Source organism: Sapajus apella, unplaced genomic scaffold (genome assembly GCF_009761245.1).
Source record: "Sapajus apella isolate SASKATOON/1434 unplaced genomic scaffold, GSC_monkey_1.0 scaffold25, whole genome shotgun sequence".
Classification (NCBI taxonomy): Eukaryota; Metazoa; Chordata; class Mammalia; order Primates; family Cebidae; genus Sapajus; species Sapajus apella.
Genome location: NW_022436965.1, coordinates 22423971 through 22441368, shown reverse-complemented (window position 1 = coordinate 22441368; position 17398 = coordinate 22423971). Strand labels below are relative to the sequence as shown.

Genomic DNA, 17398 nt, shown 5'->3' with positions numbered 1-17398 from the left:
TATAATTTCCCTCAACCATCCATAGTTTCCAAAAATTGTTATGTACCATTAGGACTGTCTTCCTTAGGGTAAATCTAAACACTCCTCGCCTCATATCCTCTTATTCTATTCTTGGCCCACAGGCAGGGGTGTTCATCCAGTCACATTTCCTCCCAGGCCTTTTCCCCTTTTTTCTAATTAAAGGCCTTTAAAAAACAAGCTACCACATAGGACATCAGAAAGAAGGGGTCAAGCCCTCAGATTGTACATCGAAAGACACAAGAACAAGGCAAGCTGCTTTTAGATTTTAAAATAACTTCCCTGTTTGAACCTTCCTGAAATGGTGAAGTCCTTTGCCTGCCAGCTGGAGATGCCCCAGGGAACTTTATTCCTATCCAAACAGTGGCATGGTTCCAGATGATAAACAGCCTGTCCTTACCACTGATCCTAGACAAATGCATAATCTTGGATGGAAGATTTCTGGACACTCCCACCTTCTGTGACTGCTGGTATGGCCCTATGGTCCCAAATGACAGTCTAAATATTTCTAAGGTACCTGTCACTGCCACCTCAAAGCCCCCAAAACACTATATGCATTTCCAACTTCACAATGACTTTACCTTCTGAATCATCAAAAGACATTAAACGGTGTTCAGTATAGTTTTTGTGTTTAATGTTGAATCGGTGGTTGTCCTCCCGTTTCTGTGAATCACATGTCTTTGGATATTTCTGAAACCACTGAAAAAGCCATCCATAGCGATTTGTGGATGGTTCAGATATATGGTGTGGAAGGAGGTGTGAGTCATGCTCAGTGGGAAGGAATGCAATCTAGACAATAACAACTATGCCTTTGAAGTCAGAGCTTCGGTCAACGGTTGTGGGCAGTTTCACTAAGAAATAAAGTGAAATACTGAAGCAAACCTGGAGCAAGTAGCAACCACATTTTTTTTTTAACATAGCCTATTCTATAGCTTCTTCATACAGACAGGTCATGTGGTATTGCAGAAAGAGACAAGGCTAAGAATCAAAACACTTGGGTTTGATCATTGACACTTTTTAAACTGGGATATTAGTCATAAAACCTAGACATCAATTTTTTCATTTGGAAAATAATACCTGCCCTCCTACCTTACAAGATTGCTACAGAAAAATTTTATAAACTGCAACTTATTTTCAGGGTACATTAGTATTAGTGGTAGATGTAGTAATGGCATCCTCTGATAGACACATATTGCTTTTTTGGCATCCCACATCTATTCTTGTTTTATATAACAGTGTCTTACTTTACTTGGGAGAATTAATTATTCTCTGTGTCTTAATAAACTAACCATGAAAAGCCCCTGGTCTCAAAAGGCTAAGCAGGGGACAACTGACCAAACTGGGTCAACTGGAACTTCACCTACCCTGCTTGCTAATAATTATTCTGACCCTATGATCTAATCTGATTCCTCTGTTAAGATTTCTTCACTGGTTCCCCTAAGTCTTCAGAATCTAGTCCAAACTTCTTAGTCTTGCATGTAACACACTTCACAATCTTGCTCCGTCAACTTTTCCATCCTCACCTTTGTGAGTATAATGAGGAATCCACATTCTTCTTAACTTTACCTCTAATTTATATCTTTAACCCATCTCTCCTTACTAATTCATCTTCTGTAATCCCAACCAGTTTTGTGCTCCTCGTTTTGTGATGATCTCCAAGAAAAGCTATAGCAGTTGACTCTTTCAAGCCACCATCAATAGTTTTTTTTCTTCACTCTTCAGGGATTAGTCCTCTTAGCCCTGACATACTGCAAAAGACCACAGTTCATTCCTTCTGGCTTCCTTGTGAATGGACATCAATTACCCTGTATGTTCTTGTAACCAACCTGTTACTCCATTTATCTCTTTCATGAGGATTGATTTCCTGGGAGATCATTTTCGTATTCATCAAGGGAATCACATCAATCATGTTCATCTACTTTTTAAACCAAGAACTTTAGAATAGAAGGAAAGCTCAAAAGCTTTATTTCTGAATACCTTTTCCTGTGTATAAGTACCTCCAGGGATATGGAACTCACTTCTGAGAACACTTATTCCATCTTTAGATGTCTCCAGTTGTTAATGTTAGATGTCTCCAGCTCTTCTTTAACACTGAGATAGACTCCCTCCCTTTGTAATTTCCACTCCTGATTCCAAACATAACCAGAGTTATGTTTCCATTCTCTCTTCTATATAATTTCACTTCAAATATTTGGAGACACTTCTCATGCTCCCTGTTCCAAGTCCACTTTTGCTAGACCAAATCCTCCAATCACCCTCATATAAAATTCAATGACTGAGCCAGTGGTTCATGAACATTATAATTAGCAAACTGTGGGTCCCAGTTATCTTCCCACAGAGGTCTTCATCTCCTTAAGAATGACCTCAGAAATCAGTTTGCTCTCCTGTTCTCACATAAAAAGAATACTTAACAAATAGGCCAGCAGGATGAAATAATCCCAACATAAGAAAATTTAAAACTGTGACAGCATTTTGAAGTATTGTATAAACGGGTGTGAAGATAAAAAAAAGACTCAGAATTTTGTATTTGGAAAGTAAATACAGTGCTTTATGCACTCAGAAAATTTTTGTAGATTTCAAACTAACCCTTTAAATAACACAGCTCGTGTTGTCCCACAAAGTTTCCATGACAAATTTATCATGCTTTGAACACCTCTAATTAATGTTGAACATAACAGAATGATGTGTTTTTCCTCCCCAAGAACCCTAGCATTTCTGTTTATTTCACAGACAGGCTGCTTCTACTGCAATGAGTTTGGATTTGCAGCCTTGTACAGCTTCCATTACGAATCCTTTAAAGTAATACTGATTTTTGTTCTTCATCTTTTCTTCCATAATTGGTGACCACTGTCATCTGAACTTCTGTTTTACTCACCTCTCAGCTGCTGGCCCCTTTTTTCCCTTGGGAATAGCATTTTTGCCCAAGTTACTCTGCATGTTTTGATCCAGAAGAATGCCCTTCATACGCTTCAACACATCCTCAGATGACAAAGCTTTCACTGTATTCATTTCCCCATGTTTGCAGAACAACTGGGACCAAATTATTTAAAGTGTTTATTACCTGGCCCCCTTTTCCTGCACAGGCAATTACTTCTCTGCAAATGGCTGCCCTGGCCAAATAACTATGTTCACAATTAGCTAATTGCAGGCTCAATGAGCCACTTGTTCCTTCAAACTTGACTATTAGAGTGTGATTAATCAAAAATGTGTCTTTTTATTCCCTTCTGATTTACAGGGTTACAGCAGATTCCAGATCTGATCTCCCTGTGTTCTTTTACAATGTCAATATAAGCCTTTTACCTTCATTTCCTACTAAATATCAGTCATATTTCCATTCTTCTATAAGTCACAAGTTACACTTTACATATTGGACCCAAAGACTTTGTTTGAATTAAGTCAATCTTCTAATAAGGCAGATCATTATTACCTTAATCCAATTTACAAAATATAATGCGGCTGGGTGAGGTGGCTCACACCTGTAATCCCAGCACTTTTGGGAAGCCAAGGTGGGCAGATCACTTGAGGACAGAAGTTTGAGATTGGCCTGGCCAACATAGCAAAACCCTGTCTCTACTAAGATGTGGTGGTACACACCTGTAGTCCCAGCTACTCAGGAGGCTGAGACATGAGAATCACTTACGCCTGAGAGGCAGAAGTTGCAGTGAGCTGAAATTGAGCCACTGCACTGGGAAACAGAGCAAGACTCTGTCTCAAAAATAAAATAAAATTAAATAATTTTTTAAAATAAAACAATAAAAACTAAAAAAATACGATGCTAAGGCATCAGAACTGTTGTTTTGCCAAAGTCACACAATCATGATAAAGACTAAAACTAAAAATCATAGACAGCAACTGCCATTTTCTCCCTAGGAATTGAGTTTTTCTATAATTTTTACATAGGGTACAAATCAACCTTCAACTTCACTTACTTTTAATAGGAGGTACTCTAACATATTCCTCCAAATTGCCATCACCTGGTTTCTTGGAAGCTACAAAAGTGTAATTTCTTTTGAAAAATGATGTTGAGTATATATCCTGAACTACCTTTTTCCCTACAATTATGTAGTTTCTTTTCTTATTTCTGTATGTTCTAATTTTCTTGTTCAAACAACATTAATAGAGCACAAAATATGTGCTCAATTTTCAGTTTCATACAAAGAGGTCAGCTCCCACTGACATTCCTCCAATCCACAAAAAAGGAAAGTAGCCAAAAGTAATGAGTTTTCATTTATGAGGAAATTAATATTAATAAGGATTAGGTGTATTTGCTTTGAGAATAACTTGGACACTTTTAGGTTTCAAGATATTTGCGTTCCAATTAAACACTAGTACATCTCCCAAGCAGCTGTTTTCATTGAGTATCTTTTATTACTAAACTCTCCACTTTACCACTATCTTTTCTTATGATTGTCTTAATGGAGGTAATCTAGGGGGAAAAGATTCCTGATGTCTCCAGGAGGTTCTGACACATCAGTGAATTTTTCTCTCTATGTAATCTCTAGCTTGCTTCAAGGGCCTCTTGCATTTTCTTCAAAATTAGCATATAAAAAGACAAAGAGAAAAATCAGGGTTAAAGGTGAAACTGGAAAGGAGGGAAAAAAACTAATATAGCAGAAAAATATTCAGGACAATGATAAAAGCAGGGGAAGGGGGTGGTCATAGCTTTCAAGAAGTAAGACATAGTATGTACAACTACTGCTCATAAACAGCATATTCTAAAAGGTGTGTGCTGAGAGATAAAGACTGTGTATGCAACCTGCTAATGCACACAGGGGACATGTGAGTAGAGGGACAGGATACAGTGCAAGCGGTCTAAGATGAAAATGTCACCTGTGGTTTTCACTTACCCAACACCAGCAGTTCCACTGAGTCCTCATTTTTGCCCTCCAGGTCATCTGGGGTGGTGATAATACAGTAATAGAGTCCGCTGTCTCCCCACATGAGCTTTCCAATTTGAAGATCTGCATCTGTTATCACAAAAAGAAGGACCCAGTCCTAAAACTCTGTCCTCTGAAAGAAAAACATTGAACAATGGGGGTTGGGAGGGGAGAACCCCTCTGGAGTGTCTGCAATATTTTCTTTCTTTATCTGGATGGTGATTGAAAGAGGTGTACTTTCCTTAAAACAAAAACATGACCAACAGAACCATAACAAAAACTAGCATCTCTAAGGAAAGACAATTAGAGCCTGCCAGAAACCAGTCTAGTTCTGGTCCAGTTTCAGGAGTAGGGGACGGCTTTGAACCAGGCCTGCAGAGGCCCCTGAGAGCCAGAAAAATGCTAGAATTATTCTGAACTCCTGGAAATAAGCTAACATCACAGGTGTTCTTCAAAATTCAAATAATCAAATAGGTCATATCAGACTCTTGGGAACTTTTGATGTCCAAAGCTTTAGAGAGCAAGAGAAAGGGTAGAATTGATGCAGAGCCACCTGGGGCTTGGGCCAAGCATCTACCTGGCTCTGTTATTTGTATGCATATATCCCTTCCCCCAGCAAAAAACCTGCTTTCCATTTGGGAAAGAACCCTAAAGGCTGATGTCAAGGTAGGTATAGGATGTTTGACGGAAAAAGTTTTTTCCCTACAACCCATTTCAATTCAGCTCTAAAAACAAGCTCCTGAGACTTGATGCTGGGCTCTGGAAAGACTGTTTCCAAAGTTCATCTGTATGTCTTCTCTAGATTTTACACCATCCACCATTTCCCCCCTCACCATCCCATCCCATTAAACGGTTAGAGGTAATAGGTCTAACTCTTTAACCCACCAACCCGTAATAGGTCTCTTGATGCTCCCATTTCCAATAAAATCAGTCTTGAGGGTCTGAAAGGATGAGAGGTTAGGATATCACCTTATTGACATAAGGGAAGGGAAGAATGAAGCTAACCTCCCTCCCATTTCCTAGATTCAAAACAGGGGCATTATTACCATGAACAATCGTGATCTCTCTGCCCCTGTAGAAATCTCCCAGGGTGATGGCCGAGCCCTGCTTTGAAGCTACCACTCGAACAGTCCTCCTGCTGTCTAAACAATCCAAGTAGGGGTCCCACTCCAGGTTTCTCTTGCTGAGAGATTGGGCCCGGGTAGAGGACATGCCCAAGGATTCTCCCATGCGATCCTGGCAGTAGGACTTGAACTTCCACTGCACAACTGCAGGCTGATGAGAGGATGTAGAGAAGTGGCAGCGAAGCACAGTGGGCTGGAAGAGCATGGCCACCTTCTTCTTGTCGGGCACTGTGACCTGAAGGCCTTTGACCATGGCTGTAAAACAGAATAAACATGTCCAAACAGTGTCCATAGCCTGGACCTCCCCTTCTACGACATGGTCATACCTTTCCACTTCACTTCCTTAACTTGTGTCCCTTCAACCTCATCTTCACCATTACAATTAATGGCATTAATATCCATCTGGTTGCCTTGTGCAGAAATATGCCCTCTAATATGGTTTGGATTTGTGTCCCTGCCCAAATCTCATGTCAACTTGGAAGAGGGGCCTGGTGGGAGGTGATTGTATCATGGGGGCAGGTTTCCCCTGTGTTGTTCTTCTGATAGTGAGTGCGTTCTCATGAGATATGATGGTTTAAAAGTGTGTGGCACTTCCCCCTTCACTCTCTTGCTGCCATGCGAAGAAGATGCTTACTTCCCCTTCACCTTCTATCATGATTGTAAGTTTCCTGAGGCCTCCAGTCATGCTTCCTGTTAAGCCTGTGAAACTGTAAGTCAACTAAGCCTCTTTTCTTCATAAATTACTCAGTCTTGGACAGTTCTTTATGGCAGTGTGAGAGCAGACTAATACAACCTCACTCCCTATATCCAGTCAGGCATTAAGTCATGTCAACTTATCTCTTAACATCTTTAAGATGTTAAGATGTTCTTCCCTTCTCTTTAATCCCATTACCATTGCCTTTGCTTAGACCCCCTTCATTTCCTCCTTGTAACACTACAATAATCTCTTGTTTGGTCTCCCTGCCTTCATTCTGTCAACACCCAGTATACTCTTCTTGCTACAGTTCAGATGATCTTTCTAAACTGATTGTTATGGCTTTCTTTCTTAAGACTTTTCACTCATCCTCCATAGCCTTCAGGATAAAACCCCAAGTCCTTGGCAAGGTATTCCGTCATCTAGTTCCTCTTACCTTCTCAGCTTCACCTCTTACCTCTTGAAGCACCACTATTTGAGTGCCAAGCTCCAAGAATACCAAACAACTACTAAGCTTGCCCAGTGGGATATCCTGTTTCACACCTCTACATCCTTGCACATGATGTGTCCTGTTTCTGGGATGCTTTTTCCTCACTTCTTTGCTTGGGCAACTCTTTTGCATCTTTCAAAATCCAGTTCAAGGACTTCTTGTAAAGCCTTCTCTGACCAGTAAGTTTATAGCATCCTCCTTTGTGCTGTCAGTACACCCAGCATTTTCTTCTGGAATTTACTCTAACAGTCTTTCAAGTATTTCTTTTCATGCTTATCAGGCCTGTCAGACTTATTAGGTATGGAAGGCATCTCACCTTGCTGCCCTGGCTTGTGAAGCCCATAGGTACTCAACAAATATTTGATAAATAATGACAATGAAGCCAGGAAGTATCACTTCAGGAGGAAGTGACTTCCCTTCCAGCTGGTGACCCAGCAAAGGGGACAGAGATGAAGAGGAAAAGAAGTCTTTGAGAGAAATGGAGGATTTCAGATCAAATACTATAGACTAAGTTCAAAAGCTTTGAAGGGTAATCAAAAGAAGGAAAAAAAGGGGGGGCCAAAAAGCAGATGAGAAGTTTAGGTGGTAAAAAGATCCAACCTGAGGCTTGGTGACCAAGAAAGAATGAGAAATTTCAGTGAATGAGAGACCAGGGGTATGTTTGAGAAGCAAAGGTCCCACATGAACTCAAATGATAAGATCTAGAAATTCCAAACAAAGGGAACATAACTTCCTCAGTTGAATGAGAGAGTCAAGAGCTTCTAACTTGATGTGAGGTTAGAAGCAGAAATAGAATTATGATGAAAGGCAGAAAAAACAAATATGAAGATATGATAAAGAGGTTCTGAACTGAATCCAGGAGACTGCCAAGTCAGCTTCAAGTAGCTTGGGGCAGAGACATGCAAAAAGGACTACTTTCCATGGAGTCCTGTCCTTGATTAGTGCCAATGTTCACAATGACATCCTGCAAAGCCAACTCACTCCCACAGCTAAAGCATAAACTTATTTATGAATATGCCTCTTTACTGAAGGACTCTTGACAAGGGCAAGATACATATTTGTACTCATATCTTCTGACATCCAGACCAATGTCTCTATTCAATTAAAGGAACAATGAAAAAGTAGGTCCTAATTCCTATTGGGGAAAAGGGTTTCTGAACTCTGTAAAACCTGGAAGTGAATTCAACAGCGTATTTGAGATTTATTGAATCTCAAAGCATTTTGGACCTACCCTGTGCTCAGTAGCCACCTACAGAATAAATGAAGAAATGGATGAGCAAGAAAATGGCTATTAATATGGGAATTTCTAGGACTTTACAGAGTAAACTACTTAAATAAGTCAGAAGTCTAGGAAAACAGTGTTGGCATCAAATAGGAATGGCTTTGAATCTCATCTGGCCATGTACTAGGGATGGTTTCTTGAGCAATCTTAGACTCCTTTTCCTCATCTATAGAATGAGCATCATAATGCTTACTCTCAGACTTGTTAACAAACGTTCTTTCATTGGGCACCTTCCCAGAGGAGACTCAGTAGAAAAGCACTGTGACCGGTAAAGAGTAGTTCTCAAATGCTAATTTTCCCTCACCTTGCCAACCTTTCCCCTCACCTCCCATCCTGAATCTTGATGACCATCCATCACCACCAGGCTTGATTACATAAAGATTGCATATATCAGCCCCACCAAAAAGCAAGCAATTCCATCTGGAAGCTCACTGAAGAACCCTAGTTTCCGTGCTTCCCTTTACCATCCCTAAATGTTGATGTAGCTAATTCCACATCACAATTCCACACTATATCTCCCTCACTTACACAGCTGGATAGAAAAATCACTTTCTTTATAGTTTCTCCTTAAATTCTAGTGCATTATAGTTTCTCCTTAAATTCTAGTGCATTATAGTTTCTCCTTAAATTCTAGTGCATTAATTTTTTAACCTTATAATTATCCTCCAAATCCTTAATTACACCCCATTTTTCAGGTAATAAAAATGGGATGAGAGAGGTGAAATGACTTCAATTATCAGTGGTTGAGGCTGGATAACCACTCACAGGCACCATTCCCATACAACGCTGTGTGCTTGACCACACCACCTTTCTGCTCTGCTGCTATTTTGGCACTGAATCAAATTTCCTAGCCTTTCTTTCTTTTTTTTCCTTTCCAATTTTTGTTTTAGGTTCAAGGTGCACATGTGCAGGTCTGCTACATGGGTAAATCGTGTGTTGCAGGGGTTTGGTGTACAGACAATTTCATCATGCAGGTGGGTGCTATACAAAAGTGTAGTGAGATTTATTTATTTTTTTAGAGAGAAAGTTAAGTTTTGGTTTTGTTGATTCGATGACTACCAAGAATAACCTCCTTCTAAGCTCTGTTCTCTGTTAATAAGATTAACCACTTGAGCAAGCCACTGAACTCTCTTAAATTATTAAGAGAGGTTGGTCAATGCTCAGATTCGATGACATAAACATAAACTCATGCTCCCAAGAATAAAAAATACATTCTCAGAAACATCTGCCTTTTCGTAGCATGATATTTAAAGGCATGGATTTTGTAGTCAATCCTAAGTAAGAATCCAGGCTCTACATGACCTCAGGCAAATTACTCAACTCTGATGACTTTCAGTGTCCTCACTGGCAAAACCAGAATAATAATAACTATGTTATGGAGTTGTTTGAGGGTTAAGTGAGATTGTAACCTAAGTATTTAGAATAATACTTGGTATACAGTGAGCATTCAAAAAATGTATTTGCTAGCATTGCTATCAAGAGCAGTGTGCTAACTTCTGTGAAGCTACAAACCTAGAGCTATGCAAGCACAGAGATCAAGGTGTGAGATGCCGAGTGTGTACAGGGCCAAAACTGCACAAGAGTGCTAGAATATGTCATTAGGAGTTCAACAGTGACAGTGCCTGGGTCTGCTCATCACTGCACATCACTTATGTACCTCCTGGAACTCAGAAGTAGAGAGTAACCCTGTGAGTGTGTGTGCACACATACATACACATGTATGCATGTACAGGCACAATTAGACTCTAAGGGTAGATCTGGAGAAGACAAGACTAGAATCCCAAGTAAATGTCAGTTTATTGGATCTTTGAGGACCACAGAGTGAAGTGTTAGAGATAAAAGTAAAAATGTCAATCCCTGCTTTCGCACTATAAGTTTCAAACTGTAAGATGAATGCCATCCAGTCCTCAAACTGCCCTGACCAACCTTATCAGGACCCCCATTCCCACTGGAGGGCAGGATCTAGAATTGCTCTTCTGGCCCTAACCCTGGATCACTGGTGAGTGCCTAGGTTTCCTATAACCACTGGGCAGCATCTCTTCCTCTCAACCTGTTTACTTTATTTGAAGACTGTTTTTCCACCTTGGTATACTGATTTGCAATCCAGTTGCTCTACTGGGTCTGAACCCTTGCCCTGAACTCTCTAGCCTGCTTGCCTGGAACCCTGACACGAGCCCCTTCTCCTGATGGTTGGGTATTGTTTCCTATACTCTTCATGCATGACTGATCCAAATCTGAAACTGTGATGCTGCTATCCATCCAACTTAAAAAAAATACCTCTCATAGAACCCCCACAGATCAAGCTCCTCAGCACTGGTAGCTAATTTGGGTGGGGACTAGGATTGCCAGTCCCCTGTGGGGCTGGCAATTTGATTCAGGTCTGAGATTTGACCTGGAGATACCCTCTCTCTGGCTTCCATTCCCAAGAGGTCTGCCCTGGGTGTAGGGGAGTATCCTGAGCTGGGGTCCTACCTCTTATGGGTTTTGTTTTTGTTTTTCAATTTTCCTACTTGTCAGATGCCAAAAACCAGGTACCAAGAAAAAGTACTTCTTATGCTGGAGTCTATACAGGCTAATATGAATATGTAACTATAAGTTTGAATTCCAGATAAATTAATTAAACATTTTCAGCCTCTTTGTAGTGATAAGCTGTGCATTTGGTGCAAGAAATCTTATTTACTCCCAAGGTTCCAACTACCAGTTATATCTCACACCCCCAATGCCCTTAAGCCTCATCTGCATATTTAACAAATACTTTAAACATGTCTAAACCTCTTTCATCATCTCCTCTTTTCCCACCCTAGCTCCTGCTTACAAACTCATCCTTTCTCTATCCCTCGCTCTTTTGCCAAAATACCACTTAACCTATTGCCCTAGATAGAAATCTTAGCTTTGATAATTTCCTTTCTGTCCCTGACCACATTCAGTTGATCTAAGTCTAAATATCTCTCAAATTTGATCCTTTTCTATTCCCACTGTCACTCCCTTAAATCAAGTTTCTATTCCTGCTACTAGATAATAGCTGTAAAATGCTGACTATGTGTCAAGGATTGTGCTAAGCACTCTTCATGTAGTATCCAAATGAATTCTCTCAAAATCCTATGAAGTAGGCATTATTATTACACCTGTTTTACAGATGAAGAGACTGATGCTCAGAGAATGTATATCTTGCCTAACATCTCAAGGTTAGCAGGTGACAGTCACATTTGAACCCAGACTGACTGGCTCCAAAGATCTTCACCATCCTTTTACACGGTCCTCACCACCATCTGGGTTTCAGAATAGCCAACTAAATGGTCTTCCTACTTCCAACCCAATCCATTCTCCATATTTTTCTAGAATACTGTTTTTAAAACATCATCAATCATGTCAGTTCCTGCTTTAAGGCCTCCATCGATCCCCTATTCCCTCCAGGACAAAAATGAAAAACAGTACTCTGACATGACATATAAGGCCTTCTCCTTGATTTGGCCCCTGGCAGGCTCTAGCCATACCATTTCTCATCCTTTGACTATAATAAGTATGTTTTCCCATCCTCCTGGGCAAATACCAGGCCATGCAACTGAAGGAGTTCCTGGGAGGCAGACATAGAGAAGCACTGAGAAAGAGTCTTGCCCACTCATAAACAAGCACATGCTGGTACAATGGGAAGGCTGGGCCTCTGAGTCCAGGCACTGGTAACACCACATGGGACTTGAGTTTCAAACTCATATAAAGAAATTTACAGAGGTGCAGAAAGAACCTGTGCTTCCTCCTATAAACTAAAGCAAGTATTCTGTAAAACTAGAGAGAGGCACCTTAGGGGAGAGAGCAAAAGAGGAAAAGTGAAGCAAGGTAAGGAACTATACTGTAGAGAGTACATCTGTAAAAATTAGACCTTCTAAATTAAAAAAAAAAAGTTTTAAGGATTTGTCACCAAAAGAAGCACTAGAAATGAAGGCCATAGGTGGTTTTCTGCTTTGAAGGGAGACAGTCATCATTCTTACACCACCAGGCTATTCTTTTAACTGTTTTGGTGCCCTGACCTTCAGGCCAACTGCCCTTGACTATCTGATTTTAATTTGATCAAAAGCATATTTTAAAACACTATGCTAAGTTCTGGTAAAACATTTAAAAAACCAGTCCCTCATCTTGAGAAATTCAATATAAACTTCATTTCTAACTATAAGGTCCCTGAGGGCAGGGGCCAAGATTTGATTGACTTTGTATCCCCAGTATACAGCAAAGGCAAAGAATATAGCTGAAGCTAAAAAATGTGGAATGAATCAATGAATGAATGGAAAATGAACCTGTGAGTCTGAGGGGCCTTCCTTAGCAGGTGGTCTCCAGTTCAGAGAATGGATTCTGGCCAATAACTAGGAAAGCTGCCTAAAGGTAGAGTGAAGAGTGACAGCTCAGAGCAGCAGCCCCCATCTCAACTAATCTCCAGGCGTAGGCACCTAGCCACCAGGCTAGGGAAGATCAGCTTCAAGTACAGACAATGTCTCGCTGCATGTGCAAAAAAAAGGTTCTGCCCCAATTCTCATGTAAAGAAAAAGATTCTATATATGATGAACTGTGTTCTTGCAAGAATAACAAACACAGACTCTAAGGCAATGCTATTCTTATTTTTAGCACTTTCATTTTTTTCAAAGCAAGTTCCTTTCCCTCACTAGTTGTAAGCTATTCCTGTCAGCATCTTTGGGAGGCAGATCTATAAGCACAGCCCCATTTTAGAGAAACAAAGAATGCTGCTAAAGGTCATGGAAAATTATCATGATTAGAGACAGGCATCTTTAGAAATGTTGTATAGTGGTCACCCACCCCTTAACACTCGAGTACCAAAAGCAGGATTTGACCTCATAATTGCCCATTCCTCAGCATATCTTGGCCTTCAAATTCCTAAGGATTTTCTTTTGTCAGTTTGACAATATAGTTTGAGTATCCCTTATCTGAAATGCTTGGGACCAGTAGCATTTCAGATTTCAGATGTTTTTGGATTTTGGAGTATTTGCATATACATGAAGAGATATTTTGGGGATGGAACCCAAATATAAACACAAAATTCATTTATGTTTCATATATCTTTATACCCATAGTCTGAGAGTAATTTTATTTAATATTTTTAATAATTTTGTATATGAAACAAAATTTGTGTACATTGAACAATCAGAAAGCAAATGTATCAGATGTAGAATTTTCCACTTTTGGCATTATGTAGGCACTCATAAAGTTTCAGATTTTGGATTTCAAATTTTCAGATTACCAATGCCCAACCTGTACAAATCTTTCTTTGCCCACTTTCAAGTTAGGTATTCGTTAACAAATTCATCTTTTGTTTTTACAGTTTTAACATCTTGTCCCAATTTCCTAAGATACTTTTTAGGAACAACTAACGGGCAGGTTTTTTAAGTGTAGGAGATGAATTGGGGGATGAGTAAACATCTCTTCTGGGTTTGGTCATAATTCAGAGAAGCAAAGAAAGCTTGTTCAGCCCTTAATAGCACTGTAAGGATGAGAATAAAACATTTTGGGAAATATTTAAAGACAAGGCTAAAAGTATAAAGACAAAGAAAGTGCAGCTTGAATCTTTTTTTCTTCTTGAAATAGGAACTATTCATCGCCTTGATAAACTTGTGTTTAAAAAAAAACTAAAAAACTAAAATAAAAAGGCTTTACCAAGAATAGTAGACATTGCTTTGGAATCTGCCTATTTTCTGAGCCTCATTCTCCAGCTTTCCCATTGATTCTGTGAGTTAATTACCTTCTTTCCAATAAAATCCTTTCCTGCTTAATTTGGCCAGAATCAGTTTCTTTTGTTTGCTACCATGGTATACCTGATTGCTCAATCTACTTTAGGGTTAGGGTAACCAGATGTACGATCTTGAAATTTTAAAAAACATGATAGTGTTCTTGTATGTTTTCCCCTCAAGAGTCTCAAAAGCAGCAATATGTCACTCTTTTCCAAAGAGCCATGGTAAATACCAGTGCTGCCACTGCCCAAGTGGATTTTTGCTCATGGCATAATTATTAGTTGCTGCCAATAACTCTGGTGTTTGTTTACACAAAGCTTGCCATTCATCAAGCATATTTTCTCTGTGTCCAAGTGTGCCATCCTTTCTTGTTCTCTGCCACCACTGTGTAGGTAAAAGCTAAAAACATTTTCTTTCTGTCTCATTTGCCTCATCTTCTACAGATCTGAAATTAGTTCATGGGAGATGTCTAGCTGGCTTAAATGCTGTTCCAATGGGAGAAAGCAGTGCTAAAAGAAGTCAGTCTTTACCCTGCAATGTGGAGGTACTTTGAAAACTGTCTTGGTTTCCAAGTGGGTCAGACTTCTGGGATGGAACAGCCAGTTAGACAGGAAAAAAATCCTCTAACAAAGCTGTTATCAGCCTTTACCAGCTTGTTTTCTGTACCTCCTGTCTAGATCTCTTTCCTAACCTCCAGAATCAAATATACAACTTCACTCTCCATCAGGATGTTATGTAAGCACCTCAAACTTATCCATCTGTAGATGGAGACACTAACCATCTCCTTCTTCCTTTTAGTGATAGAAATTCCCAGGTTTAGTTTGGCCAGCCAAGTAGTATATGTTTCCTAGTCTCTCTTTTAGCTAAGTGTAGCCATGTGACTAGGTTCAGGACAAAGATATGTTAGGAGAAGTGATGTGTACAACGTCTGGGCCACCTCTCTCCAAACAAGTGGCTTGCCCTGGAACTCTGCTTTCCTTGCCCCTTCCACTGAGACATGGCTATGAGCAGTCTCGGAAGCTGCATGTTGGAAATGGTAGACTTACCCCCAGAGATTCGGGCTGTTACAGGAGAAAGAAATATACTCTTTTGTGTGGGTTACAATATTTTAGGATCTCTTAGTTATAACAGCTTAGGCTATACTTTAAATGGAAAATAAGGAAGGTAGGAAGGCAGAAAGGAAGGGAGGAAGGGAGGGAGGGAAAACTTCATCTTTCCTTAACGTATTTCTCCTGGCTGGGTGTGGTGCCTCATGCCTATAATCCCAGAACTTTGGGAAGCTGAGGCAGTCAGACTGCTTGAGGCCAGGAATTCAAGACCAGCCTGGCCAACATGGCAAAACCCTTTCTCTACTAAAAATACAAAAATTAGCCAGGCATGGTGATGTGTGTCTGTAGTGTCAGCTTCTTGGGAAGCTGAGGTACGAAAACTGCTTGACCCAGGACGCAGAGGCTGCAATGAGCTGAGATTGTGCAGTCACTGTACTCCAGCCTGGGCGACAGAGTGAGACTATCTCCAAAACAAAACACATTTCTCCTCTTGTGTCAGTTCGTGTTGATGAATGGCATCTCCAGCAGTCCCCAGCCAGAAACCTGGAGGCACTTTGACACTCCCTCCCCTTTAACCTCCACATTCATCCAAGCCAGTCCTACTTCCTCCATCTCTGGTCACTCTGTCCACTTCTCCCCTCCTCACTGTACCATGCAAGTTGAGGATCTTGCCATGTCTTGCCATGCTTTCTGCAAATGTTCCCTAGTTGACTTCTGCTACAAGTCTTGTCCACGTCTAATCCACTCTCCACACTGAGGTCCACATAATATTTCTAAAATGCACATCTGATTGTACCACTCTCTTGCTTTGATTCTTAAAAAACTCCTTCTAGCCTTCAGGAGCACAAAAGCTCCTTTCAGATGGGGCCACTCCCTTCCATTCTTCCTACAGTACTAAAGACTCTAACCATACCAAAATATTTGAGTTTTCAGAAAACATCATGCCGTCCCTTGATTCCTGGCATTTGCACATGCTGTTTCCATTGAAGATTCCCCTCTCCCCATCCCACTCTTCTCTTGCCAACTCCTATTCATCCTTGAGGACTTGCTCAGCTATCACTGCCTCTAACACTTCTTCCTGCTCTTACTGTAGTCACAATACCCCAAAGAATCACATCACTTCCCCTGAGAATTTCTTATTTAGCCATCTACCTCCCCGACTAACAACAAGCTCCCTCTGCTACATGATAAGTACTCCATACATGTGTTGAATAATTTAACCCAGTTGATAGATTATATTATTTATTCCCAATGATTTGTTTCCTCTCCATCCTTGCATTTGTCCCTGTAGGCGGAGTATACTTACCACCCCACAGACTATAAACTCGACCACATGACTTGCTTTGGTCAATGGATTGTAAGCAGATGTACCATAGATATGGCCAAGCAGAAGCTTTAAAGACATTTGTATGGTTTAGCTCTGCCCTTGCCCTGACCCTCTTGAGCATTTGCCCTCCACTGTGAGAACAAAATGCTCAGATAGTGGCTGCTCCTTCATCCTGGGTCTTGGAGTAAGAAGACAATTGGAATTGAGCCAAATCCACCAAACCTAGCCAATCCATAGCTACCCACAGCTGACTGCAGCTCTCATATAATATGAGCAAGAACTAAGTGTATGCTGTGAGCTACTGAGATTTGGGGGCTGCTTGTTGCTGCATCAAAATACTGGCAAATACATCTAGTTTGGGCTCACGATAAGTATTGAGGGCCTACTGTGTCCCAAATATTGTGCTAGAAGTTTTACACAATTTCATTTTAATTATCACAACAACCCTATAGGGTAGGTTCGCTTTCCATTTTAAAGCAAAAAAAAAAAAAAAAAAAAAAAGATAAAATCCTAAGCTGGCATTCAAATCCAGGTTAGCTAGAGCCTCACCACCCTCCCCACACTGCCTCCTGGTGATCCAAGGGCACGGAAAGAGTGATGATAGTGATGAGACAGAGTGTCAGATGAATGTGAGGGCCCTACTTCTAATTCAGCACCACTTTCTGTAGGGTTCTACACGCTGAAGGAGAACAGAGAAAGCAGCAGGTTTTTCTGAGTTCTTCCTTGTTCCTTGGCCTGTAAAGAGCGCTAATCATCCAAAACACCTTCTTTCATTTTCAGAGAGCCAAAAACTATCTTGAAGACT

The 17398-nt window shown here is 40.5% G+C and overlaps 1 protein-coding gene across 5 annotated transcripts in view; it reads right to left on the bottom strand.

Moving 5' to 3' along the window:
- The window catches only part of ILDR2 (immunoglobulin like domain containing receptor 2), a 59787-nt gene that overhangs the window by 36463 nt on the left and 5926 nt on the right, over positions 1-17398 (bottom strand). For all 5 annotated transcript variants that reach the window (XM_032291518.1, XM_032291520.1, XM_032291521.1 and 2 more), the window contains exons 2-3: positions 5942-6274; positions 4866-4985 (exon numbers count right to left, since the gene is read on the bottom strand). In XM_032291518.1, coding sequence (XP_032147409.1) covers positions 4866-4985; positions 5942-6274 — 453 coding nt within the window. The remainder of the gene's footprint in view (positions 1-4865; positions 4986-5941; positions 6275-17398) is intronic.